At 54.2% G+C, this 27615-nt stretch overlaps 2 protein-coding genes and 1 long non-coding RNA gene across 6 annotated transcripts in view; 1 reads left to right on the forward strand and 2 right to left on the reverse strand.

Moving 5' to 3' along the window:
• Nucleotides 1-11149: 11149 nt before the first annotated feature.
• Nucleotides 11150-20176, forward strand: LOC139184039 (uncharacterized). The gene is made up of 2 exons (XR_011567465.1): nt 11150-12880; nt 19344-20176. It is a non-coding gene; the product is annotated as an uncharacterized lncRNA (long non-coding RNA).
• Nucleotides 16717-25268, reverse strand: ARRDC2 (arrestin domain containing 2). Of its 2 annotated transcripts, none has more exons than XM_019963859.2 (8): nt 24774-25268; nt 20719-20785; nt 20348-20495; nt 19739-19841; nt 19394-19650; nt 18866-19028; nt 18430-18587; nt 16717-17888 (listed from the first exon to the last, which is right to left on the reverse strand). In XM_019963859.2, the coding sequence occupies exons 1-8, from the start codon at nt 25030-25032 to the stop codon at nt 17835-17837; spliced, it is 1209 nt and encodes a 402-aa protein (XP_019819418.2). In that variant the 5' UTR covers nt 25033-25268; the 3' UTR covers nt 16717-17834. The 2 variants fall into 2 exon arrangements, with proteins under 2 accessions (XP_019819418.2, XP_019819417.1); XM_019963858.2 differs by lacking the exon at nt 24774-25268 and adding an exon at nt 20879-21887.
• A 1421-nt stretch (nt 25269-26689) lies between these two features.
• KCNN1 (potassium calcium-activated channel subfamily N member 1) overlaps nt 26690-27615 on the reverse strand; it is a 38370-nt gene continuing 37444 nt past the window's right edge. For 2 of the 3 annotated variants that reach the window (XM_070792540.1, XM_019963860.2), the window contains exon 9: nt 26690-27314. In XM_070792540.1, the coding sequence (XP_070648641.1) occupies nt 27060-27314 (255 nt within the window). In that variant the 3' untranslated portion in view covers nt 26690-27059. The remainder of the gene's footprint in view (nt 27315-27615) is intronic. The other variant, XR_011567464.1, reaches the window with a different exon arrangement.

Raw genomic sequence — 27615 nt, forward strand, 5'->3', positions numbered from 1 at the left:
TTAATATTAATTTATTTGACTGCATTGGGCCCTAGTTGAGGCAGGCAGGCTCTTCACTGTGGTGCGAGGGTTTCTCTCTAGTTGTGGGGTGCACCATGGCATTTGGGAATCTTGATTCCCCCACCAGGGATCGAACCCGTGACCCCTGTGTGGATTGGAAGGCGCTCCCTCTTTTTCTGTATCCCTGTCTCTCTCTTGTCTCTATGTCTCCCTCTGTCTTGCAGGTTTATTGAGTCCGCTGTCTGATCTCCCTGCAACCCTTACCTCTCCCCTGGCACCTCCAGTCTGAGCTGGAGAGAGACCGACAAGCTCTTGTTGAACCTCCAGAGAATGGTTGACAGGCTGGACTTTCTGATGAGGTCAGAATTACACACACTGGGTCCAACCTGGGCCTGGCCACCTTGCCCTGACCCTGTGAAACCCCTCCCCCATCCTGCTGGTCACACTGCTGAGTCCCCAAAGCAGCCTCCCCAGATCCCCTTGCCAGGTCAGGAGCTCCCCCACTGGTCGCCCTGAGTCCAACTCCTGGTGATCCAAAGACTCCAGGATCCCAGGGCACCAGCCTGGGGCTCCTCACCACCCCCAAGATTGTTCTAGAATAGAAGCAGCCCCAGGACTAGACCGTGGTCAGGGGCAGCTGTGCACTGGGGTGAGGCTGGGACAGTGCTGCTGCCTCATGAGGGTGGCCCTGACCTCGCAGGGCCTGTACATTAACAGTCTGAGCATTTGGGCAATGGTGAGATATGTGAGCTAGACTTTAAACTGACTTTCATTAGTATAAAATAAATAAATGCATCAGAAAGATACTCAATCCAGCCCAGGCTTTATTTATCCTATCCTGATGGCACCTACTGCATCACTCCCAACCCACCTGATCCCCACAAGAGCCCCACGCAGCAGATGGGGGTCATTACCCCCATGGTACAGATGAGCTGCCTCATCAGGGCAGCGTCTCAGGGCAGCTGTGACAGCTATAATGTCTCTATTTCCAAATGGATTGCTTTTTAACCTTTTTTCTGTTTTTATATTATGGTGTGCTCACATATCCTTCACAAATGCTTCATATATAGCATGTTTTTATTGACACAACTTAAAATACAGATTTTTAAAAAATTGTTTATTTATTTGGCTACACTAGATCTTAGCTGTGGCATGTGGGATCTTTAGCTGTGGCATATGGGATCTAGTTCCCTGACCAGGAATCGAACCCAGACCCCTCGCGTTGGGAACGTGTAGCCACTGGACCACCAGGGAAGTCCCAGATGTCTTCTATTTTGAAGGGAGGAAAAGAATATTTGCTGGCCCGTCTGGACTGCTAGAGTATATAGTAAGAAATGGAGTACAAATGCAGGATACTGGAAATGCATTTGAAATAAAGAGACCAGAAATTTAAAACAGCCATGGAAACATAGAGACTGCTGTATCAAAACCTCATGGTAACCACAAATGAAAAAATCTAGAATAGATAAACGCACAGAAAAGAAAAAGGAATCCAAGCACAACATGAAAGATAGTCATCAAATCGCAAGAGAAAAGAACAAAAGAGGAAAGGAAGAAGAAAGACCTACGAAAACAAATCCAAAATGATTAACAAAATGACAATAAGAACATACGTATTGACAATTACCTTAAATGTACAGATTAAATGTGCCAATCAAAAGACACAGACTGTCAGAATAGGTACAAGAACGAGACCCGTATGTATGTTGTCTGCAAGAGCCTCTTCAGAGCTAGAGACACACACAGACTGAAAGCGAGAGGATGGAAAAGGTATTCCATGCAAATGGAAATCAAAAGAAAGTTGAAGTAGCAATACTCGTATCAGACAAAAGAGACTTCAAAATAAAGATTGTTAAGAAATTCCCTGGTAGTCTGGCACTTGGGACTCCGGTCTTTCACTGCTGAGGGTGCAGGTAACTAGGTAACTAGTGCAAGCCACTCAGTGTGGCCCATAAATAAAATAAAATAAAATAAAATAAAATAAAATAAAAATACTGTTACAAGAGATATAGTAAGATATCACTTTTCTTCCTTACACAGACTTCCAATAATAATCCATTTAGGTTTTTGTTCTTATGTTGCCTCACCACCCCCCCGACCCTGTCCCCCATCCCCAAAGTCTCAAAATAAAATACGTACCTATTTTGAAATTTTCTATTTATTTTTGGCCGTGTTGGGTCTTCGTTGCCACATCGGGTTGTTTTCTAGTTGGGGCAAGCAGGGGCTATTCTTTGTTGCAATGCACGGGCTTCTCACTGCCGTGGCCTCTCTTGTGGCTCCCAGGCTCCAGAGCGCAGGCTCAGTAGTGGTGGTGCATGGGCTTAGTTGCTCTGCGGCATATGGGATCTTCTCAGATCAGGAATCAACCCTGTGTCTCCTGCCTTGGCAGGCAGATTCTTTACCACTGAGCTACCAGGGAAGCCCAGCATATACCTATTTTTTAAGGTCTGCTTGGTTAGATTATAATTCACATACCATAGAGTACAGTTAGATGAGTTTTGACAAATGCATAGTCTTGGAACTGTCAATCTGGATATATTCCCACAACCCCCAAAATTCCACTGGGCCCCTTTTACAACCAATTCCTCCCCGACTGCAGGTATACAATAAGTGATGAGTCCTGAGTGAGCTCATTCATCTTTTCCCACTGGATACAGAGAGTCAGAGTTAAAGATTGAACTGGAGGGAGATGGGGACTTGTCATGCCACAATCCCCCTTGGCTGAGCCCAGAGTGAGCCCAGGGCCTGGTGTGAGGGGTCTGCCTGCACATAGCCACAGTTGGCCAAAGTCCCATTTTACAGCCAGTACTACTGAGGCTAGAGACAAATGCCTCAGTGGGTCCTGTGGCCTTAATTCTGGCCCTAGATGTTGGGTTTTCATCTCCTCATCTCAAAAGTGAAAAAGAGACTTCCTTGGTGGTCCAGTGGTCAAGACGCCTTGCTTCCATTGAAGGAGTCACAGGCTTGATCCCTGGGCAGGGAACTAAGATATTGCATGCTGTGTGATGTGACCAAAAGGAAAGAAAGATTATTAAAGGGAAAGGAAGAGGGACTTCCCTGGTGGTCCAGTGGCTAAGACTCCAGGCTCCCAATGCAGGGGGCCCAGGTTCCCTCCCTGGTCAGGGGACCAAGACCCCAGTGCTGCAATTAAGACCTGGTGCAGCCAAATAAATTCATTAAAATTAATTTTAAAAGAATTTTTTAAAAAGGAAAAGTGGGTGCTGCTATACACTGAATGCTTATATCCCACATACATGTGTGTTAGTCGCTCAGTCGTGTCCGACTCTTTGTGACCCCGTGAACTGTAGCCCACCAGGTTCCTCTGTCCATGGAATTCTCCAGGCAAGAATATTGGAGTGGGTTGCCATTCCCTTTCCCAGGGGATCTTTCCAACCCAGAGATCGAATGCAGGTCTCCCACATTGCAGACAGATTCTTGACTGTCTGAGCCACCAGGGATATATGCCCCCCAAATTCATAAACTGAAATCCCGATCACCAGAGTGTTGCTATAAGGAGATGAACCTTTGAGAGGTAATCAGGCCATCAGGGTGCAACTCCCATTGATGGGATTTGTGCCCTTCTAAGACTTGAGAGAGCCTGTTTTGGGCTTTCTGCCATGTGAGGATGCAATAAGGAGGCAGCTGTCTGCAAACCAGGCAGTGGGCTTTCACCAGACTCCAGATCTGCTGGTACCTCGATCGTGGACTCTCCAGCCTCTCAGACTGAGAAATGAATGTCTATTGTTTAAGCTCCCCAATCTTTGGTATTTTTGTCATAGCAACCCAAAGTAAAATCTGCTGCATCCTGGGGTCAACTACAAGTCCTCAGCCAGCTGTTTCTTCCTCTGGATCCTGTTTCCAGCTGATGGGGCTTTTTATTTTTTTGTTTGTTTGTTTTTTGTTTTTGATGGGGCTTTTGAAAAAAGTATAGTTGATTTACAATATTGTGTCCGTTTCAGGTGTACCCCAAACTGATGCAGTTATATATGTGTATTTCAGACCATTTTCCATTATCTGTTATTAGAATACATTGAATATACTTCCTTGTGCGTGCATTCTCAAGTCATTTTCAGACTCTCTGTGGCCCCATGGACTGTAGCCCGCAAGGCTCCTCTGTCCATGGGATTTTCCTGGCAAGAATACTGGATCAGGTTGCCATTTCCTCCTTCAGGGGATCTTCCCAACCCAGGGATAGAACCCACATCTCCTGCATTGGCAGGTGGATTTTTTTCCACTAGCCCCACCTGAGAAGCCCTATAGTTTCTTATGCTATACAGTAAATCCTTATTGCTTACCTATTATAGCTTATCTATTTATACCACAAAGTCCTATACTTCTCATATATCACCCCCACCCTCCCTTTCCCCTTTGGTAACCATAAATTTGCTTTCTGTATCTGGGAGTCTGTTTCTGATTTGTATATAGATTCATTTGTATTATTTTTTAGATTCTGCATATAAGTGATATCATATAATATTTGCCTTTCTTTGTCTGACTTACTTCACTGAGCATAATATTGTCCAGGACCATCCTTGTTGCTGCAAATGGGAATATTTCATTCTTTTTTATGGTTGAGTAATAGTCTACTGTGTATATATCTTCTTAAACCAGTCATCTGTGGACAATCACTTGGGGTGTTTCCGTGTCTTGGCTGTTGTAAACAATGCTGCTGTGAACATTAGGGAGCACGTGTCTTTTCAAGTTCGCTTTCATCTTTTCCAGATATATACCCTGGAGTGGGATTACTGGGTCATATGGTGCGTGAGCGCACTTGCTAAGTCGCTTCAGTCATGTCTGACTCAGACTCTACGGACTGTACCCCGCCAGGCAAGAACACTGGAGTGGGTTGCCATGCCCTCCTCCAGGAGATCTTCTCAACCCAGGGATCGAACCCGCATCTCTTACATCTCCTGCACTGGCAGGCGGGTTTTTACCACTAGCGCCACCTGGGAAGCCCGGGTCATATGGGAGCTCTGTGGGTTTTGGTTTTTTGTTTGTTTGTTTGTAAGGAAGCTTCATACTGCTTTCTATAGTGGCTACACCAATTTATATTCCTATTCCTGATGGTTTGGCGGGGGTGGGGTAGGGGGGTGGCTATTGGCACTCACAGGTGTCAACAGCTACTGTTACTATTATAGGGGTTGCTATCGTTGCCCTTCAGCCCTGGTTCTTGCCTCTGAGACCTCCCAGCTGGGCACCCTGAAGCTCTTCTCTCTCCCTCCTGACCCCACCTAGCAGCCTGTGTCCCCATCCCATTCCTCCTGCGTCTTCTGAGGTGGCCAGGACATCATGGGAGAGCAGGGGATGCCCGGGAGGCAGACGACTCTGGAAATTCCAGGGCAGAGGCAGGACTGGGTGCTGTTTGTCTTGCCCTCGCCAGGGCTGAGTTTGTTCTGGGGCTTTCATCCTTTTCCATGTGGGCGATTCAGGACACAATGTCCTGCCCAACTTGCCACTCAACCTTGGTGACCCTAAACCTAGCCTTAGTGACTATCTGTGGGAGTCTGCAAATTGTCAAAGCAACTGAGGATGGTATGAAAAGAGCCCTTGAAATCATGTTCCCTCCCACTCTGGGACCTTTGCACATGCTGTGCACTGTGCCTTCAACTCTCTTCCCTCTGATAATATCTATATATCTCCCTTTCCAGGTCCCTGTCAGGTCCCTTCAGGAAGCCCTTCTGGAGTCCACGCTGGTGGTCCTAGCACTTGGCGGGGGGTGTCTTCCTTTGACAGGTCCTGTCCAGGTTATAATTTTGCACTTATCCATCTCCTTTGTTTATGAAGAGTCCTGGGCAGGCAAGTCCTGGGCAGGCAATACTTACTTGGCAAAGAGTAAGTATTCAATAAAGAGTGATGGGATCAATCACTGAATTTGATAACTACTTATTGAATCCCATCTTCCATTCATTCAGTAACTCTTTCCTGAGCCCTGCAGGGCACCAGGCCAGACTCTGACTTCTGGGGGATACGGGGAATGAAGAAATTTGGACTCTGGGAGATGGTGAGGGACAGGGAGGTTTGACACGCTGCAGTTCATGCAGTCACAAAGATTCGGACACAACTTGGACCCCAACCCTCCTGTGGACCCCTGTGGTCCAGAGCTTCTTGCAGACAATTCTGGTGAAACTCTTGAGTAATGGAGATATTCTTGTCCCCAGGCTCTGGTTCCCAGAGACAGATGATGAATTTATGAGTCAATCATCAAAACAGATCCATTCCCCTGAGCTCCTAGGGGAGACAAGGATGATGAACCATTGGCAGTACCACTTTCTCTGTTTCTGGCCTGGGATCCCCTCAGGATGTTCACAAACTCCAGTGGTTGAGGTTTCATCAAAGGGAGGTCAGGGAGTTCCCTGATGGTCCAGTGGTTAGGACTTAGCACTTTCACAGCTGGGTCCCTGGTTTAATCCCTGGATGGGGAACTAAGATCCCGCAAGTCACGTGGCACGGCTCAAAAAGGGGACTGAGGGGTCAGGTTTAGCAAATAAACATCTAGGCACTCAGTTAACTTCAAATTTCAGATAAACAACTGACACTTTTTTTTTTGGTATAAACTGAAATATTGCATTGCCTGTATTTATATCAAAATTGATGTTTTTGAGCTCTGGTGCCAGAGAAGACTCTTGAGAGCCCCCTGGACACCAAGGATATCAAACCAGTCAATCTGAAAGGAAATCAACCCTGAATACTCATTGGAAGGACTGATGCTGAAGCTGAAGCTCCAATACTTTGGCCACCTGATGCGAACAGATGACTCATTGGAAAACACCCTGATGCTGGGAAAGACTGAAGGCAGAGGAGAAGGGGATGACAGAGGGCGAGATGGTTGGATGGTATCGCTGATTCAATGACATGAACTTGGGTAAACTCTAGGATATGGTGAGGGACTGGGAGGCCTGGCGTGCGGCAGTCCAGGGGGTCACAAAGATTCAGATATGACTTGACGACTGATCAACAATACTAAAATTAAAAAAAAATTATCTGAAATTTAAAGTTAATTGGGTATCTTGTACCTTGATGGAACCCTGATCCATCATTGTGCCCATTTCACAGATAAGGAAATGGAGGTCCAGAGAAGTTAATTCACGGCACAGCCAGGGATGGGCAGAAGAAGAATTCAAGTGGGACAATGAGGCCCAGTGCCTTAATACTCAATTACTCAATGCTCCCCCCCAAAGAGCCCTGCCTGAGGACAGGCGTGGGGGTGGGGAGGAGGTGGGGAGAGGGTGTTTGAATGAGCCAAAGCCCCACCTTGCCTGGGTTGGAGGCACTTTTCTGACTCTGGCTCCTGGCACAGGAGAGGGGTCCCTAGACCAGGACTTTCTGCAAACAGGAGGAGCCTGTCCCACCATCTGGATTCCTGCATCCGGAAGCAGGGCGGCTGGTCTCCTGTAAACAGCCGGTCTCATGTCACTGTAAACAGCTGGTGTCTAGCGTTGTCACAGTGCCCGAGTCTCAGTGTGATTGCCCTGTGACTCGATACCCTGCGGCCAGCCCGTCACTGGATATGTGGTAAACAGTATTCTGAGAATGGGCAGCAGCGTGCCATCTGGCCAGCGCTCCATCAGTGCCAGGGCTCGTGGCTGGGTCCAACTTAAAGGCAGATCCTGACGCCTCATTAGCCATCCCTGCTCATTTTGTACTGGTACTTTGTAAACATCCAGTCTTGATACCTGTTACTTGTCAATGATCAGACACTGTTAGTCATCAACTTGCCCTAAATGTTTCTTAGCTGGAGCCCTGGAAGAACTTTAAACAGAGCTCTGATACTCTGTAAACAATGAATCTTGATACTTCATTACCCATCCTGAGCCTTTGCAGGCTGGCAAACTGCAGCACTGGCCAGACCTAGAAAGGGCTTCAACACTTTTCCATGATTGAAAACAGGCCAAAAGAAGATATGTGACCCATGAAAACTACCTGAGGGGACTTTCCTGGTGGCCCAGTGGCTAAGACTCTGAGCTCCCAATGCAGGTATCCTGGGTTCTATCCCTGGCCCCTGACTAAGACCCAGTGCAGCCAAATAAATAAAAACCAACCAAACAAAAAACCTACATGGAATTCAAATTTTAATTTGCATAAATAAAGTTTTACAGTCACACTCACTCATTTGACTGTTGTTTGTGGCTGATTTCAAGAGAGCTGAATTGACTAGTTGCAAGGGATGCTGTATGGCTGGCAGAACTGAGAAAATTTATAATGTGGCCATTAATGGAAAAAGCTTGTCAACTTTTGATCTAAGCTCCCAAGCAGTTGCTGTTCCCTGTACTGTTAGTGGTCAGCAGTATATGACGTTCATATACTGGGCCAACAATGAGTTCAATAGTTTCTGATGTTCATATACTGTGCAAAATGCAAGTGCAGTGGTCCGTAATGTTCATATACCATTGCAAGTATGAGTAACATTCAGCCTGATGTGCTGACACGCTGGGTGCAGTGAGTATTTGGTCTCTGACATCAGTCAGTGTATCCCGAGACTGTGTGAACAGTCCATATTGACACATGGAACTTCTCTGGTAGTTCAGTGGTTAAGAATCTGCCTACCAACCATCCCTGATCTGGGAAGTTTTCACATGCATCTTGGCAACTAAGCCCGTGCACCACAACTACCGAAGCCCCCGCGTTCTAGAGACTGTGCGCTCTGCAGCAAGAGAAGGCACTGCAGCGAGAAACCCACACACCACAACTAGAGAGCAGCCTCCTCTCGCGGCAATTGGAGAAATCTTGTGCAGAGCAACGAAGACCCAGTGCAACCAAAAATAAATAAATAAAAATTAAAAAGAAAACACTGGGAAATGCAATCAAGATGAGATCTAAAGGGTGACTGAGAATTAGGCAGAGGAAAAACAAAGGATCTTGGCACACTCAGGCAGGACCTTGAACCCTGAGCTGAAGAGCTGGATTCCGGAGGGTGATGGGGGAGCGATGGCTAGAGTGTGAGTGAGTAGAGGAGGTGCCTGCTCAGCCTGGATGCAGGGCCTCTCCCGACCTTGGACTTCCCACTCATGCGATGAGCTGAGGAGGCCAAAATAAGGACCTTTCTAGGCCTGGAGCCTGGAAGGAAAGGGGGCTCTGGATCATCATGGGGAGGGTTTATGAGAGGCCAGTGTGTGGATGACTGAGCAAGACCTTTTGTTCACCCCACCTCCCCTCCCCTCCAAACACCAAGCAAGCTCTGGGGGAGGGGGGCAACAGGGATGCGGAGGCCAGAGGGGAGGCCGGGGACTCTCCCTGAAGGAGACATCCTCTGGGTGCTTGCGTTCTCCTTTGTTACCACATGCTCACTGGACACTTGCTGCGTAAATCAGCCCTGCCCTCTCAGAGGTCCCCGCACGGAGGGGAGGTGGAGGACAACCACGAACCCTCAAACACGTTGTAACTGAATTGTCGGGAGCGCAAAAGAAGGGTTAACAGAATGAGGCAGGGCAGGTTTGATCGGGGAGGCCAGGGCTTCTGAGAAAGGGATGTTTGGACTTAGACCTCAAGGAGAAGGGGACGGTCTTGTGAGAAGTGAGGGAAGGGCTATCCAGGCAGGAGGAACAGCAAGTGCCAAGGCCCCGAGGTGGGACTAACTAAGTCTATTGTGATGGAAGCTGTGGGGGCGGGGGCCACACTGGACCTCAGGGGCTTTGGGGAAGGTGTCTAGGGGATGGTATCCGAGCCTTGTTTCTTAGCTCCCAAGGCTGCCCTGGGCACACCAGCGAGAAACCCTCACCACACTGTCTGTGTCTTGGACTGCCTCGGGTTCATTTCTCAAATGAATCAGCCTGGCATGGAGCTGATGTGAGCCAAGGCCAGAGGGGCTGGAGACCTCTTCCAGGCCTCCTCTGGAAGGGGAATTTCCAGAACACAGAAACCTCTCGGTGGAATGGAAAAGTTTTGCCTGCTCTTCTAAACTATTGAGTTTGGCAGGTCCTGAGGGTGATAAGCCAGCAGGAGGTACCTCCTGAGAATCAGGCAAGGCTGGGGGACCTGAGCCAGCTCCAGGAAGTCAGCATGTGAGAAACACGGTCCTGTGTACCTGTCTGGTTGATGCTCGGCTCCTGAGAGGCCTCAGCCCTGACCTGTCGGGGGTGGGGATAGACATGGTCAGATACAAATGCCCTCAGTCCATGAGGTCAGAACTGGGTCAGAGCAAAGGGGTATTGGAGATGGGATTTTAAAGGATGAGTAGAAGTTTGTGAGCGAGAAAAAGATATCCCAGGAACATGACCCACGGAAGCCCCAGTTTGGCCCTACTTGGCCCCTGTACGTGAGTGACCCAGACTGTCCCCAGCCCTCAAATGTTTTTCTCACTTAATATGGGCAAGGACAAAGCCTCTGGGATCTGGCCAGTCCAAATTTGAGTCCAGGCTTCTTCACTTTCTCAATGACTATGAGTGAGTGAGGCCACACCAAGACTGTCCCCAGCTTACAGGAGAATAAACTGAGGTTTACAGAGGGAGGCCACTCATCCTAGGATGCAGAGGGAAGTGGTCAAATTCAGGGCTTGGGGGAGGAGAGGGAGACAGTTGAGAATCAGGAGAGGGGGTGTCTTGCCCAAGGCCAGTGTCCTGAGACTGGAAAGAAGGGGAGGAGGGGAAGGAAGTAGCTGGCATAGTGTGTGCAAAGGCCCTGAGGCGGGAACATATTTGGTAGCCTACAGGAACAGCAAGAAGGCAGGTAGGCCAGGAGCTGATGTGTGAGTGGGAGATAGAAGGAAAGGAGAGTGGAGGCATCACATGGGCTATGCAGGGCCTTGGGTTTGGAGCAGGGAAGAGGTGGTATCCAGAGAGACCACTGACAGCTGAATCAGGACTTACCTGGGGATTCAGAGGCCTGGGAGGGAGGTCACTAAATAGGCTCCTATCTGCCTGCCCACATTGACACAAGCCTGCACCCTCCAGTACAAATGAGTGCTTGCCAGGGCACACCAGTACCCACTGCCGATAGACACCCACGCCTAACATCTGGACCCAGACTCACAAACGCACCGATCAGCCACATCTGCTTCCCATGTTGACTGAGATGCAGATCGCATTCGAGTACACACAACTTATATGCACATGCTGCTGAGTGATCCGCGGACAAGACAGACACACGAGCACACGCACATGCTGCACACACTGGCTGCACACACATGCCTCCACCTATCTCCCCACCGCCTGCAAATACACATGTACGTGTGCACACCCCCCAGCCTGTGTCACTAGGAGGCTCAGGAAACACTGCTGGGGGCTCCCTTGAGAGCTGGCTTCCTGTTTTCAAAGTGGCTGGGAACTGCTGATGGAATGTTCTGGACAGGCCCAGCCCCTCCCCCACTGCTTCAGCAACCCTCCCCCATCCAGCCCTGCAGATCCCGCACCCGCTCTGTACCCCAGTACTGACCCTGACCCTGACCTCTAGTGAGATCAGACGCCACACGATGAAACAGGTTCAGAGAGGTGCTGTCACTAGCCCAAGGACCACACAGGAAGGAAGAAATAGTGCCTGGAGCCCAGACCCTGAGCTCTAACCTGCCTCCCACCAGACCACCATCCCTGGAGGTCCAGGATTCACAGACGGGGAATTGCCCCTTCCTGCCTGGCCTGTGGCCCAGTGCCTTCTGGCTTCTAGGGCCACCCCCATGCAACCCCAAGCTCTCCTGCCCCATGAATCCAATCCTCCAATTCACCACTCACTCTCCTCATCCCATCCCTCTGTGTCCCCCAAGGAGTGCCCTCCCTGTCACAAACAGTAATGAAGCTTCAGCAGCTGATAAAGCAGACCTGGTCTCACCTTCTGGGGGTCAGTGAAAGACCAGCCCAGGCACAAATAAACAAACACAACTACAGCTGTCCCTGAGCCACCAGGATGGCTAAGGACATGCTTGGCTCTCTCTTGTCTGCTAGGGTTGCACAGGCTGTGCCCTCTGCCTGGGATGTTCTTCTCAAGCTCCCTGGAAAACTCCTCTTCATCCATCAAAGCCCCAACTCCAATGTCCTCTCCTGCTCCTAGCCCTCCTAAGACCCTCCAGCCCTCATCCTTCCCATCTGGCCCCACCCTGACTTCATAGGGTGGGGGGTGTTTGTGGTCCTCCAGACTCTGCTCTGGTGTCCTTGTCATGGTTGGTAAAGAGGGCCCCTGTCGTCACCTCCGGGGAGTCTCCAAAGTCCCACAGTGATTGGCCTAGTCAGATTCACACGCCCATCCCTGAACCAATCCCTGAGTCTGTGGTGACAAAAACCTCTAATTGGCCAGACCCAGTCACCTGTCTGCATCTGGAAGCAGGAAGTGGACCTGGCTCCCTCTGCCCACCAAAATGTGCGCAGGGAGAGTAGATGCCCTCAGGACCATTTTGCCATGGGTTCTGGGGTCCCCTGCCTGCTGCATCCTGGCTGGGGAGCCTTGGGCCAAGCCTCCTGTTCTCTTCTGCTCAGTTTTTCTACCTGTGAATTCGACTCAGCATGGCTGAGATGTAGGAGTGCCGAGGGGCCATCCAGGCACTCCCCTCCCCACCCCACACTGTTTAGAGGCCCTGTTTGCCATGTGCCCCCTTCCCCAGCCTTTCGTGTTGCTCTCTGTGGTTCCCTTGAGATGGGGCAGCACAGCGTGGCAGGCGCTGATGGCCGCCGGCTGAGTCACCACTTCCTCCTGGGCTCCTTGCCCAGCCTGATGCTTTCTGGGGACTTTCCTGGCCTTCCCCGAACATCAAAACAAGGTTGGGGGTGGGGGTGACTCCTGGGCCAGGGAAGCAAGGGCAGAGGTGTGTGTGGACAAGACGGAGTATACCCTGGCATGGATTAAAATCCCGCATTCTGTCCCCACCTGCAAAGAAGCCATAGCCTTCTCAGATTTGAGGGACTCCACACGTGAACACCCCACACGCCCTCAACCAGGACTGTGAGCGCCCAGCGCTGGGGTGAGTGTGGTCCTTGCCGGCAGACCTGTTTGCACAGGTGCTAGCGGGCACGTGTTCGAGGGTCTGGGTTAGTGGTTTCTCAGCTGCGTGTGCTCGAGTTCGCGGGCCTGTTTGTGTGTCTCTGGTTGTGTGTGTGTGTGTGTGCGCGCCTCGTGGCTGCCCCTGTGTGTAGAGCCCAGTGGGCTTAAAGGACAGACAGACCCAACCCCTCGTTGGAAAAAGGTGTCTCTGGCAATACAGGGAATTCCCTGGGCAACAGCCAGAGAACTGGGAGATTCCTGGTGTGTGGGGGCTGGGATGGGTCAGGCAGGCTGAGGAGATGAGGAGTCATGTGTATGAGCCAGAATTCAGGCTGATGACATCAACTCTAAAATAGTCACCAAGCCCTAATGGCACCGCGGATATAGTGGGGTCCTGGGGTAATAGACATGCAAATCAACAGATACGGGCCTTCCCTTGTGGTCCAGTGGTTAAGACTCTGGTTTTAATGAAGAGGGTGTGGGTTTGATCCCCGATCAAGGAATTAAGATCCCACATGCCACGTGGCAAGGCCAAAAAAGAAAAAAACAAAAACCCTAAACATATAAATATATAACTCTGGGAAGGGCAAAGATCAGAAAGCAAATGCATCAGAGCGGGGGTAGGGGAACTAAGGAGGTGCTCTGGCCAAGGGACAGGAAGGTCTACAGCGGAGAAGGTCCTGGGACCATCTGGGGAGAGGGAGCTCCAGATGGAAGCCTTGGCAGGTGCTGAGTTCCTGAGGTGGGGACTAGCTGGAGGAGGGGCCCCATTCATGAAGATCTAAGCCCAGAGCAAGGAGGGGAGGCATTAGGGGGCAGTGCTGGTGGGGAGCAGGGCCACCAGGACGGGCTGTCCTGTAACTGGAGCCGGGCAGGAACATGTCCCCCTGCCCGCCCGCCCCCAGTACTCCCTGCTCGGGACAGAATGTGCCGGGGGGAGAGGCTGGTGGTGGCTGGGCCTGGTGGCTGGAGCAGGGCGGCTGGAAGATTCCTGAACAGCAGCCCAGCTGGGCCTGCTGCCAGTGAGGGCGGAAAGCAAGCAGCAGGCGCCCTGCCTGCCTGTCACCCATGTCCCAGGTTTGGCCCGGTCAGGGCAGGAGAGAGAGAGATGGTAAAGGAGTCAGAGACAGAGAGAGATAGAGATGGTGACTGAGAGAGGGTGAGAGAGAGGCAGACAGGCAGAGATGGTAGGTCAGAGACGGTAAGAGCCAGCGAGACAGCGACGTGAAGAGGCGGAGGTGGGGGAGGCAAAGATGGTGACAGAGGCGGAAGCAGAGAGAGACAGCAGTGAGAGGCAGAGAGGCCTGGCCTTGACAGAACCGGTGACAGTTCTGATTCTCGGGGGTCCTGGGAATAAAAGTGAAGCAGTGACCCTCCTACCCCCATCAGTCTTTGTTCACACCAGAGTAGATGGGGACTCCCCTCCAGTCACTCATACCTGCTGTGTGCTGGGTCCCCAGATATGCCTCTGACTTAGCCCCACTCTCAGTCTCAGCCAAACAAGTGAATATCTAAATACAAATTTCAGAGACTGACGAAGGCAAAGAAATCATGGGACGGGGGATGGGGGAGGGAATGATGAGGGGTGGTGACTTTAGGTTGGGCTATCCCTGAAATTTAAGGCCAGTGTGTAAAGAGGGGCCAGCTATAGGGAACAGCCTTTTAGCAGAAGGAACAGCATGTGCAAAGCCCCTGAAGTGGGAGTCAGCTTGGGGTGTTTGAGCAGCAGCCAGGGATGGAGGGGGAAACTGGAGGGAGAGGTGGGTGGTGGTCTTAGAGGAACAAGGAGGGGAGGGATTTTATTTCAAAGGAACATTTGGCCACACTCCTCTATACTCTGTGGGCCCCACACAACATCCAGGGAGTTCCCTGAATTCTGGGCTGCCTGGCCTAGCTCCATGCTGGTTGTCATTTATCCGAACGAGAAAATTCACCTCCTTTAGGGATCAGGTTCCAGAGAGTTGCAGACGCAGGAGTCCTGGGGACACGAGGTAGCTTGTCCTCCCAAGCCCCCTGGGGGAACCTTTCATAATTGTGTACCCACATCCACTGTTGCAATAAACACCTCAGACTCTTCTTAGTTTGGGAACATGAATCTGTAAACTGCGATCTTGCGTCTTCCACAATCCAGCTGATGGGGAACTCAGCCCCACCTGAGGCTGCCATTTGGGGATGTGGGTAACCACGCTGTAGGAACATCTCCGACCTGCCACTGGGCCCCCAGGAACCCCAAGTCTGACAAGTTCCAAGCTTGATGGCCAATCAGCTACCCAGGGCAGATACTGCTGGACTGGGAGGACTAGGTGGACCCCAAGACCAGGAGATGTTGGGAATCAGGGCCTAAATTTAGACCAGGGAGGAGAGTGATTGATGTTAAGAGGAAGTGTCCTAGAGCCTCAGATGGGGAAACTGAGGTTCAGAAGCAAGTGACTTCCGAACCCATCACCACAGAGAGCAAAGCCTGAACACTGAGCTCCTAGTGTCCTGCTCCAGGGTCTCCCCAGTCCTCAATCCTGCCCCTCAGCCCCACCCGCGGCCACTCTGGGCTGCTAGTTAATTTTCACTGCTTTCGGAAGACTGGTGGGCAGAAAGTCAAGGCTGTAGCGGGTGGTCTAATTGGGCCCCGCCCAAGGGGGCGGGGCCTCTGGTCTGGGGAGGAGCCTGAGTTGCACTGGATTCCAGTGTTCCGGGGCGATTTCGAGTGGCAGCTCCAACCCTATGTGACCCTGGGCAAGCTACCTCATTCTGTTGGACTCACTTTCCACACCTGCAGCTCCAGAAAAGCGACAACCTCCAGGCCACTAGAGCTGCCCTAGAGCTCTGTGGGTACTCAGACGAACCCCATACAAGCACAACCACAGTCACTTGAGTCCCAGTTATCAAGGGGTGGAAATGACCCAAATGTCCATCAACAGAGGCTGAGTGGATAACAAAACGTGGTGCATCTACACAATGGAATATCATTTGGCCATCAAAAGGACCGAAGCATGGGTTCCTGCTGCAACAAAAGTGGCTGAATTTCATGCTGAGTGAAAGAAGCCAGACACAAAAGGCCACATATTCGATGAGCTCATCTACATGAAATGTCCAGAACGGGCAAATTCGGAGACCAAAGGAAGCAGATGAGCGGTTGCCTGGGGCTAAGGGAGGAGGAATGGGGAGTGACGGCTCGACGGGACAGGGTCTCCTCTGGGGGAATGGGGAGTGACGGCTCATGGGGACAGGGTCTCCTTTGGGGCTGATGAGCATAATTGGGAATTACAGGTGATGGTGGCACAATATTGGAAAGGTCCTAAATGCTAAGCACACTTACAAATGGCAAATGAATTGAATCTCAGTAAAAGTGGGTTCAATCCCTGGGTCAGGAAGATCCCCTGGAGAAGGAAATGGCAACCCACTCCAGTATGCTTGCTTGGGAAATCCCATGGACAGAGAGGAGCCTGGCAGGCTACAGTCCATGGGGTTGCAAAGAGTCAGACAAGACTGAGTGACTAAACAATGACAACAAAAGCAGAAACAGCCCAGACTCCGCAGACAGGCAGGATCCTCCTGCCTCTGGCCTCCCTCCCACCTGCTCGGCTCCACTCTGAGGAGACAGATGAGGCCTCCGCCAGCTCTGCCCCCAGCCTTGCAACCACACTAAGGGAGAGATGTGGTGTCAGTCTCCCTCTGTCCTTGAATCTCAGCTTCACCTTCTGGTCAATGGGCCCCTCAACCCTCCTTAGCCTGGAATTTCATCTGATCCAGACCCAAGATGGTGGTCAAGGCCACTCAACTTTCTCAGCACCTGGGGGCGATAAACCACTAAGCCCAAGCTCTTCCTCTGTGACTTTTATTTTTTAAAAAATGTACAAAAGAGAACAATTTAAGGCTTATCCGAAATGTGGAGTCCCAGGCAGGGGCCCTGCCTCGGCCGGGTCTCTGCACTTGGAGGCTTGTCCAGCTGCCCATCATGTTGTATCCCTCTGGGACACAGGGGGTGTTCAGAAGCATACTGTGGCCCTACTCTGTCACCCCAGGCTGACTTCTGTCCCCACAGCCTGGGTTAATGCTCTGCTGTCCCTGTCTTGAAATTCTTAATTCTTGAACAAGTGGCCCCACGGCTTCATTCTGCAAGTTATGTAGCCGGTCTTGTCTGTCTGCCTTTGAACCTGTGTTTTTCAGGCCATGCGGTACCCAGGCAGTGCTCATGTGCTGGAGTGTGTGGAGGCACCCAGGCGCTCCAGCCTGGGATAGGAGTCTCTGGTTTTCAAAGGTTTTAAGGCTGGAGTCGCTGCACCTGCCACCTTTCAGCCCCACATGGCCCTGATGACCTGCTTTCCTGAATGCCTCGTTCCTGGGCCCTCTCGCCTCCCGGACCTTGCACTATGGCCTCGACTGAGCCCATATGCCAAAGATGCTCTCTGAGCCCCACTCCAAAGATGAAGGGGACGGTCTCCAAACATCAGTCAGCTCTGACCTTCTTCGACTTTTCCTCTTGCTTGCCTGCCTACCAAGCTCTTGTTCATACACCAAAGCCTTAGCTAAAATGCCCTTTCCCCAGGAAGCCTTCTCCACTCCGTCTTTGGACTCTCCCAGCTCGGGGTCCTTTCCTTTGGTCCTGTGGGTCTGGAAGTATTTATGTCTGGTTCTGTCGCTCCCAGTCTGGAGGCTTCTGAGGGAACACAGGCTGACGCAGACAGGTTGAATGGTTTCTCAGATCCTACTGTGGGTATCTGGTACCTTATGAGGACCAGTCCAGATGTGTCAAGACTCCAGACTGGCTCTTCCTCTGTGTGATGTTGGAACGGCCCTGTTTTGTTCTGAGACTCAGTTTCCCCAACTTCAGTGTAGTCAGCCCGGAGTCTGTTCTTCATCTAGCCACTCCTTGCTCATGTCCGTGGTGGCTGGAAGCATGTGTAAACACCGTATCCTTTGAAGTTTCCACTCGACACTCAGCAGGTCATGCAGCGTGGCCTCCGGGCCTCCGATGGTGGGTTTGGATCCTCCTGCCAGAAACGATCCCGTCAAGTCTCAGGAGGCCCTGGAGGCTCAGAAACGCCCCCACCCCATCCCCCTGGATCTCCACTCCCACCCTAGGTTAGGGAGCAACACTTAGGAACAGACTGAGATGCAAAGTGGATTCAGGCCCTGAACAGGACGTAGAAGATGCTCTTATCACTTTAAAATAGAAAAAATTTAGTTTTGACTGCATCGGGTCTTAATCGCTGCACACAGGCTTCTCTCTAGTGGTGATGGTGCAGGCTTCAGAGCGTGTGGGCTCTGTAGTTTACAGCACTCGGGCTCTCAAGTTGAGGCTCGAGGACTTAGTAGTTGGGGTGCATGGGCTTGACTGCCTCATAGTATGTGGGATCCTACTGGCCCGACCAGGGATCGAACCCTGTCTTGGAAGGTGGATTCCTCCCTGGACCACCAGGGAAGCCCCTAGGAGTTCTACCATTACTGAAGATTCACCTGTGGTTCCTTCCCCTCCTCTTGGCTCCCAGGGCCTTGGAGAGGCACAGGGGCTTATTGAATCCCCAAGCTCACCTCGGAGTACAGGGGCGGTGGGCGGTAGCGGAACTCCTGGATGTAGGCAAAGAAGGGGCCTTCCATGCTCATGTCAGAGTCCTGTAGTAGTGGCAAGAGGCTCTGCTCCATGGCTGCCACCTCCTCGTCAGGCACCACCTCGGAGTACTCGGGAGGGGCTGGAATTGAGAGACAGGGTGGGTGAGGCTGGTAGAGGAGGATGGGAGCCCCAGCATCGGGGGCAATGGCCAGGTGGAGCTGGCGTGTGCCGGTTCTGGGGCTACTGGGCTGTGTGCCCCTGGATTGGGATTCCTGGGGGGGACTCAGGTTGCCAACATGATCGTTCCAGAGCACTTCTACAGATGGGGGCAGCAAGCGAAGCTGGAAGGGAAGAGAGTCAGCCAGGCCCTCGCCTCTCTCCCACCCATGCCCACCCACAGCAGGAGGGAAAGTTCACCTTCAGGCCGCTCTGGCAGGATCCCCAGCCCCCAGTCCATCAGGAAGCTGGCATGGCTGCCCACGCTGGATGAGCGGCTGCCGAAAGGGTGCAGAGGGATGGTGCCGATGACCAGTGGGAGCTCCAAGAGCAGCTTGGATGAGCCCGGGATGTCCACGCAGACCTGGAGGGAAGTACCGCAATTCAGAAGACCAGTCACGCGGGCAGCCTTGGCCACGTGCTCCTCCTTACAGGAGCAGGCCCAGAGGTCCCGGCTCTAGCCTCAAGGAGGGAAGGGGACCCCAGGCTGGTTGTTGTTGCTGTTCGGTAACTAAGTTGTGTCCAACTCCATGACCCCATGGACTGTAGCAGGCCAGGCTTCCCAGTCCTTCACCATCTCCCTGAGTTTGTTCAAGCTCATGTCCATTGAGTCAGTGACGTCATCCAACCATCTCATCCTCTGTCTCCCTCTTTTCCTCCTGCCCTCCATCTTTCGCAGCATCAGGGACACAGCAAATGCAACCACCCCGGCCTCTGAGGATACTCTACCTTGAGGGCATAGTCCACGTGCAGCACACGACAGTGCAGGATAGAAGGACCCACGGGAGGGATCCGCAGAGCCCGGCCCTGCCACAGCGCCCGCCGCCCGGGGCCCACAGGCTCCCCCGAGAGGCTAGCCACCACGGCTCGCTTCTGTTTTCGGGCACCTCGCGCCATGAAGGTCTGGGTCTGGACCACGGCTGCCCGAGGCAGCACGGGGCGCGTGGAGCCGTTGTCGATCTCAGCGAAGACAGGGATCACTTCACCTGTTAGGTGGAACCGCAGGGCCTCAGTTTCCCCACCTGCAACCCTGACACTGGCCTTCTTCCCAATCCAGGCCCTCCCACCTGTTACCTGGTGTGTAGCCCTTGCGGTCGATCTTGGCTGAGAGGGAGACAAGGCCACGGTTACTGTACCAGGATCGGGCGATCTTTTCCCGAGCTCCGGCTTGAGGGGCCTGGTCGGGGGTGGCGGGGAAGGAAAAGGATGTGAAACGGGTCCCATTGTACCAACCACAGACCCTGTGGAGCTTCTAAACCACCCTCAGCTGAAGGAAGATTTGAGGCAGGGCCAAGCATCCTGGTTTCTAACAGTCTGTTTGCAAAATGGATCCAGGAACGTGACCCATCTCATTAAGCTATAAACAAGTGAACAAGCCAGGCACTTAGTGTGTTAACGAGTGCTCAGTAAGCCATTACTATTGTAAGCCCTGACTGCGCCCCCTTTCACAGACAAGTGACGTGTGGGAGGCTCAGAGAGGGTGAGACACTCACTCGGAGCCACCAAGCAAACTGGCGCAGCTGGTTCTTGCACCTAGCTCCACCGGCATTCCCATGCCTGCCTCCCTCCCTGCCAGGGCTCAGCTATGACCCCCACTTTGTGAAGGGAGGAGCGAGGAGCCAATCACCATGGAGCCAGGACCCTGCCTGCGACGCCCCCAACCCACCAAGGGCAGCCACTCACCAGCAGAGCCGGTGTGTTGATATCCACAGGCTCAATAACAGTAAACACCTTCCTTGTCCGACGGGCAGGGACCCAGGGCCGGTGGAGGGTGGCTTTGATGCAGTATCTGACACTGCCGTGTTTGCCTTCAAAGGAAGTCACTAGCGTCCTGGGGATGGACGGAAGGTAAGACCCAGAGACACCCAGGTGGGAGATCCCCAAAGGCTTTGGGGGATGAGAGACAGGAGACACTCTGGGGGGCCTCCCAGGGAGACAATCTTGGGTCTCAGTGGCCCCCATATACCGAGCAGTGGAGTCCCAAACCTGGAAGGGGCTGCAGACTTAGGGACACTTAGAGGCTCCCCCACAATCCTGCACCCCACTCGACTTACGGTGGCAGCTGGAAGCTGAATGGGAATTCATGACGCCCAGGAGGCAGCGTTGTGGTCTCTCCAGTGCCTGCAGGTAGGAGTAAGAGGGGGCGGCTCAGTGGCTGCGAAGGGGCTCCCGGAGCACACAGCAAGCGCAGTGCAAGGGTCCCCCGGCTGGTACCTGGCGCGAGTAGCGTGGCACGGTGGCTCACAACCTCCACGCGCTCGCTGTAGCTCTGCGTATACGCCGTGCTCGAGCCCGCGCTGCGAGACTCGGTCCAGTGCACATGGGCGCGACCCCGCGCGCGCAGCTTCAGGGAGCTCACTCGCGCCGGGCCCGCTAGCTCCAGAAGCACTCGGCCGGCCACCGCCTGGCCGCCGCTGAACACGGGCTCAGAGCCCGCGCTAGCACCATCCAGCAGCACTACGAATGCCTTCACCTTGTCGAACAGCATCGCCGCGGGGATACGAACTCGCGGCGAGCGGCCCCTGGCTTCGAACCCGCGGCACGGCGGCTCTAGGGCTGCAGCCTCAGGACAGGAGCCCACCAGGCGCGCGCAGGCGCACTCCAAGGTCGGACCAGAGACTCTTCACGGCCTGCGCCGGCGCCGCATTTATACGGCGGGAGGGGCGGGGCGAGACGCAGGTCCCGCCCCCGGAGGGGAATACGCCAATGGCGCGGCAAGAGGTGTGGTCTTGCCCAGGCTTGGAGCAAAATAACAAAAGCCCCGGCTTGCGGCTGGCGGCCTTCTACCCTCTTGGACCCTGGGATGAGACAAGCATCGCGGCACAGAACAAGTATCTCTCAGACTGCAGGGGTGAACAGGAAAAACCGAGGCCAGGTCACCTAGCAAGAGCGTTCTGCCGTCGGGTTAATCATCTACCGTCCGCCACTTGCAGACGTGACTCGATGCATGTCCAGCCGGGGCTGGAGGAAACGGCCAGGTCCCTGAGAGTCTAGGACTAGCTACCTCGGGCCTCAGCTCGGCCCCCCCACCCCCCACCCCGTGCAATGGGGGAGGGAGGAAGAAGTGGTCGGGGCCTCCCAACACTGGGCGCCTGCTGCCCCTACCTATGATTTGAAACCCGCTTAGCTGGGTGACCTGGTCTAATGACATCTCGGAGCCTGAGTTCCAGTTTGTAGAGCCAGAACAAAATCAGCCCCGACCTCAGAGAGTTGTGCACGAATCGCGGTGTAGCCCTACTCGACCCCTCCCAGAGCCTCTCTCCCGACTCATCCACCCGCCCCTGACACACTGCCACTCAGCGGCGCCTCAGCGCTTTTGCCCCACGTTCCTTTCCAAACTTTCAGCACCTGCCCTCTCCACCCCCATTACCCACCCTCCCCGCCTCCGCAAACTTCTGTTTGCTCTTTTGACCCAGCTCTTCCCCTCACAGACAGAGCCAAGTACCGGGGGAGCTCATGGAATCGCCGGGACGGTAACCACTCTCTGGACCTGTTTACACAGAGAGAGGAACCTTAAGTAGGGTTTCCAAGTCGGAAGCTTGGAAGTACGCGATCTGCGAAGTGCCTGCGCCCTCTGGTGGCAGCGTCATACATTGCTGCTTGAACCCACTCCCTACCTTGTTGAGTCCCTAAATCGTATCCAACTTTTTGCCACCCCATGAACTGCAGGAGAAGGCGATGGCACCCCACTCCAGTACTCTTGCCTGGAAAATCCCATGGATGGAGGAGCCTGGTAGGCTGCAGTCCATGGGGTCGCTAAGAGTCGGACACGACTGAGCGACTTCACTTTCACTTTTCACTTTCATGCACTGGAGAAGGAAATGGCAACCCACTCCAGTGTTCTTGCCTGGAGAATCCCAGGGACGGGGGAGCCTGGTGGGCTGCCGTCTCTGGGGTCGCACAGAGTCGGACACGACTGAAGCGACTTAGCAGCCGCAGCAGAACTGCAGACACCAGGCTTCCCTGTCCTTCACCATTTCCCAGAGTTTGCTCAAACTCATGTCATGAAACCATCCTCCTGCCCTCAACCTTTTCCAGCATCAGGGTCTTTTCCAATGAGTTGGCTTTTCCCATCAAGTGGCCAGAGTATCGGAGCTTCAGCTTCAGCATCAGTCCTTCCAATGAATATTCAGGGCTGATTTCCTTTAGGAAGTCCTAAAACCCTTTACCTTGGCCATCCCTTCTGAGTCTGGCTCAGCCTGGCTGGAACCCCGCTGAGGCCAGGACACCCCCAGTGGGAGGCGGCCATAACCAACACAACCAGTCAGTGCAAACCGGTAGAGAAGGGTAGAGGCTCTCTACTCAGGGATCAGCCTGGTGGAGGGCTCTGGGGCTGAAATAAGGCACTCGACCTTCTCCCAGGGCCAAGTGAAGTCTAGAAAGAAGACAGGAGGCCACAGGCCCAGGAGGAGGCAGGGAATAGAGTGACCTTGGGGGCATGGGATGGCTCATACTTTCTTTTTGGTCACACAAGACTTGTGGGATCTTAGTTTCTTGACCAGGTACCAGGTATTGAACCCACACCCCCTGCGATGGAAGCTCAAGAGTTTTAACCACTGGACTGCCAGGGTAATCCTGGGAAGGTTCATTCTGAGCCAGTGTCCTCAGTCCATTTCACAGATGGGTTCCCCCAGAGACCCAGAGAGGAGCAGGGACTCACCAGAAGTCACACAGCAACTCTGCTTCACTCCTCCAGTATCTTAAGGAAGCCACCATTGAGTGGGAGTAGGAGGGCTGGAGGGTGAGACCAGCTCCGATTTCCCTGAGTCTCAAGGAAAGGGAAGTGCTTACAGGGCCCCTTATTGCCTCATTCCATGCCAGCTATGCTTTGGTTTTCACAGCGTGAGAGCCTCCCACACCTGGCGGCAGTTTGGACAAAGTAATAAGTCTGTAGGCAAAGCATCTAGTGTGTGCAGGGCCGGAAGTAAGGGTGCTGTGGCAGGGAGCCAGATTTGAAAGCTGCATCCTGTTTCTACCCATCTTGCAGATGGGTATAGTGAGGTCTGCCTTCCCTGAAGAAGTAGCCAACAGCCCAGAGAGGCCAACATCCTCTTCAGCCACACAGCAGGTGCTAGAGCACAGACTTACTCTTTCTGTCCCTGCCCTCCCCTACTTCTGCTCTCAACTGGCTGTATGGCCTAAGGGAGGAGGACCGAGGTTCAGAGCAAGCAGGGACATGTCCAGGACTCCTAATTTGATCTGACCCTACCCCAAGTCTTCTCCCTGCCTCGGATGCATTCCCACCCCCTTACCTGCAAACACCACCAAAATCTCCAATCCAGCAAACAACCCTTCATGTAAACGTTGGTAAAGGTCACTGGCCGGGGGTGAGACACGGGCCTTCTTTGGGAATCAGAGCCCCCAGGCCTGGGGCTAATGAGACATCCTGGAGTTTAGAGAGGAGGATCTCCTAGCTCCACCAAGGGGTCCCCTGAAACCGAGGGGGTCCTGTGGGGCTCCCAGGCACAGAGGCCTTTCTGACACCATTTCTTGACTCCAGCCCCAATAACCTTTCCTGAGTTTCATAGGGTGGGTTTGAACAGTTGTTAATCAAGAGAAAAGCCAAGAAACCCCCTGAGACAAGATTACAGGGAACAGAGATGCTCACAAAGATTAGAAGACCGACCACCTGAGATGAGATTAAGGGCCTGCAAGCCCTGCTCACACCTTAATGTTATCAAAGACCCCCAGTGTTGAGCCACTATTATAAAACCCCTCATCTAGTTTTCTGGGGTGGAGACATCGTTTTTCAAGGCAGAAGCCAGGTGTGTCTCCCTTTGCCTGGCAAAGCAGTAAAACTATACTTTTCCACTTCACCCAAAACTTTGTCCTGATCCCTTTGATTCCTCACTGCTGAATCGGGAGGGCAAGCGATTGCTAACACCCTCAGACTCCATATGGGGCGGGGCGGGTGGGGTTGGGGGGGATGTCTCCACCGCATATCCTCTAGGTCAAGGGACTCCTAGTGTCCGGGTAAGACAATCCCCCTCTTGAGAAGGGTTGCCAGCCCACACGGCCTCTAAAGAGCTTGGAAAGGGGCGCCCAGACCTGAGAAGAGGGGTCGGTGGCAGGGATTCTGGCTCGGGGGTGGGGGACATGAGCGGCTCACCTCGGAGCAGCAGCTGCCGCCGTCGCAGGTACGTCTCGGCGGCCGCGTAGTCGCTGGAGACGGCGTTGACACCCACGCTTCGGCCCTCGAGCCAGTGCGTGACCGCCCCGCCGCGCGCCGCCACCTCGAGCGCTAGCACCCGCAGCGGCGCCGCCACCTCCAGCAGCACCCGGCCGCACAGGCGCTCCCCGCCGCGGTACGCGTCGCCCGGGCCCCGCGCCAGCTCCAGCGCGAAGCTGCGCACGCCCCCCGGGCGCATGGCGGTGGCCAGGGCGCACGGCGGGGATGGTGTCCCGGAGCGGCTCCGCCCGGCGCGCTGCTGGGCAGCGTCTGCCGACCTCTCTGGTCTCAGTGCTGGTCTTCGCCGCGCCGGACGCCCCTCCCGAGCTTTCTCCTGCTTCTGCGAACTTGTGTGGACGCCGCCGGCCCCGGGCCGGCGCGCGGTTGGCTGACTTCCTGGTCCTCCGTGTCCGCCCTCGTGACGCGCTCGGGCCTCCGGGGACGTGCCGCCCGCGTGTCCGCGCGTTTGACTTTGCTACCCCCCAGGGCGGGGCGGGTCCTGTTTTTGCAGGGTAGGCGCTGTTGAGTCAGAGGCGGGCGGGGGCGGATGTGGCTGGCGCGGAGCGGAGGCCACCACCCGGGATCTGTCTAATGGACTCATTCGTCCCCTGCCCGGCACCTTTGGACCCGGCGCGGCCCCAGCCTCCTCCCCGGCCTTCCTGCCATCATCTGGTTGTTCCCCAAACACACCAAGCTCGGGTCTTGCTTCTTGGCCTTTGCGCTGGCGGTTGCTGCTAGGAACGCCCTTCTCCAGGTCTCCATGTCCAAATGTCACCTCCTCGGAGACATGCTCTGGACTTAATTCTTTGTTGCTCTGGCCAATGTGTTTGTGACTGCTGTGTGTTCTCTGTTGTGCCTTCTCCATCAGACTGGGTGTCCCCAAGGGTGAGCCCTGTGCTGTTTTCAGCACCTGATCTCACAGAAGAGGAAACTGAGGCCCCTCAGAGGGGCAGTCGCTGCCCAGAGGCACCCAGCGGTGGCTGACTCGGGACTCGAACCCACATCTTACCTCAGCCCACCGACACCTCCCCGGGTCCTTCTTGTTCTTGTGTCCCACCTATCACCCCCAGGCAGGTGGCCCATGGCTTTATCAGAGGCTGCCAGAGCCTGGGCTCTCAGCTGGATCCAGAGTAGCCTCCCTCTCCACAGGGCCCAGCATCTGCCAAGAGCCTGCCTCCGCACCTGACTCCAGGACTCTGAGCCCAAGGCCTGGAAGGACCTTTCTGATTCTACTTGTCTGAGACCTTCCCCTCCATTCTGCCCCAGAGAGGCCTCTCTAAGCCCAGGATCACAGCAGTCCCCTCCCCATGGAGTGACCTCCAACGAGTCCATTCTTCCCCTTGGCCTGTGGACCCCTGAATGTAAATCCTGGCTCATCCCCCTTCACTCCGTAGCCCCAGACAGATGGTTTCACTTCTCTGTGTCTCCCCATCCTACCCTGGTCAGGTTCTGGTGAAGACTCGTCATTATACTGTCTGTATACAGCAGGTGCTCAATCCACATTCATCAAAAACAGAATGGCCCTCCTCACTCATGTCACTTCCCCCTCTGGACCGTGACTTACAGTCCCGCTGGAGCCTGGCCCCTACAAGGTGCTCTGGCAAAGCGAGCTGGAGGGACGTCCTGACTATCCACTTCCCCTGCGGGCCAGGGCTGGGCCCTGCTCTCTGCAGGGTCCCTTTCTTGGTACCAGGTGTCCTCAGGGAGGTGTGGAGTTCAGGCCTGGGAGACCACTAGGCTAGGATGGGATGGGCTCACCTTGACCCCCACATGCGGTCTGGAATCCCCAGGGCCCTGGTATCCACTTCCCATGTTATGATACGAGTGTCCACCAGCCACACACAACAGGCAGCAAGTGGGCGGGTCCTGCTTTATTTGGAACTGGCAAGGACCCCTCTCCTGGCTGCCCCACACCCACCCGGGGCCTGGAGAGAGCCGAGGGTCGGGGAGGGGCGTACCACGGGAATCAGGGGACCAGAGGAAGCTCCAAGCTCCCCCAGCTCCAATCAGGGAGGAAGCCGACCTGCCCTCCCCTGCCGTCTGGCCCTACTCTCTGCCTGAACAGTCTGGGTGGGGTGCAGTGGTTCGGGCCCCAGTCCACTCAGCCCAACTCAGCTTCGGCTCCTTGAACTCCAAGAGGCGCCACTGTACAGGGCTTCTTGGATGGCGTGGAAGTGGCGGCCACACGATGGCCAAAATTGAGGGGTCCGGTGGCAGGCAGGGCTGTCACCCACAGTCTGAAGGGGCCACGGGTGGCCACCAGTGTGGGGGACTCCGAGCCACCTGGTCTAGGGGGCCGGAGCCAGGCCAGGGAGGCAGGGCGGGTGGGGGTGGGCGTATGGCTTGGGCGATGAGGCCAGGCAGGGCCTGCAGGGAGGTGCCCAACGCATCCAGGCGGCTTTCAAGGGCAGCCAGGCGGGCCTCAAGCTCCTCGTGCTGGGCGTGCAGCTCGGACATGAGGTCGTACATGACATTCTGGGTCTGCCGAACAGAGAGGCGGGAGAGAGAGGAGAAACCAGGTGAGAGAGAGGGAGGGATGGGCACAGAGAGACGGCAGGGCAGCCCCGGCTGGGTGGTGACCCACTAACTGGACCTACATGAGGGACAACTGTAAGTGCACTACCAGCCCAGCCCAAGGTCTCTTGGGTGGACCCCAGGGAGTGGCAGGAGAGCAGGTGAGGCGAGACACAGGTCTTGAATGCCAGGCTCGGGCCCAGCAGTCCAGGGGAAGGTCAAGGGGGGTCCTGGGGCCCAGTGGGTGTGACCAGAGTTGCTCTGAGGG

The sequence above is a fragment of the Bos indicus genome, chromosome 7, assembly GCF_029378745.1.
Source record: "Bos indicus isolate NIAB-ARS_2022 breed Sahiwal x Tharparkar chromosome 7, NIAB-ARS_B.indTharparkar_mat_pri_1.0, whole genome shotgun sequence".
Taxonomy (NCBI): domain Eukaryota; kingdom Metazoa; phylum Chordata; class Mammalia; order Artiodactyla; family Bovidae; genus Bos; species Bos indicus.

Bases quoted from the DNA above. Each gene is read 5' to 3' on its own strand.
- ARRDC2 (XM_019963858.2), bottom strand. From the start codon at position 21,152: ATGCTGTTCGACAAGGTGAAGGCATTCGTAGTGCTGCTGGATGGTGCT. The intron at 19,842-20,347 runs GTGAGTGGCTGC...ACCCCCGACCAG, and splicing joins TCAACACACCGGCTCTGCTG to GCCCCTCAAGCCGGAGCTCG. The intron at 17,889-18,429 runs GTGAGCTTGGGG...CGTTTCTGGCAG, and splicing joins CACCGCCCCTGTACTCCGAG to GAGGATCCAAACCCACCATC.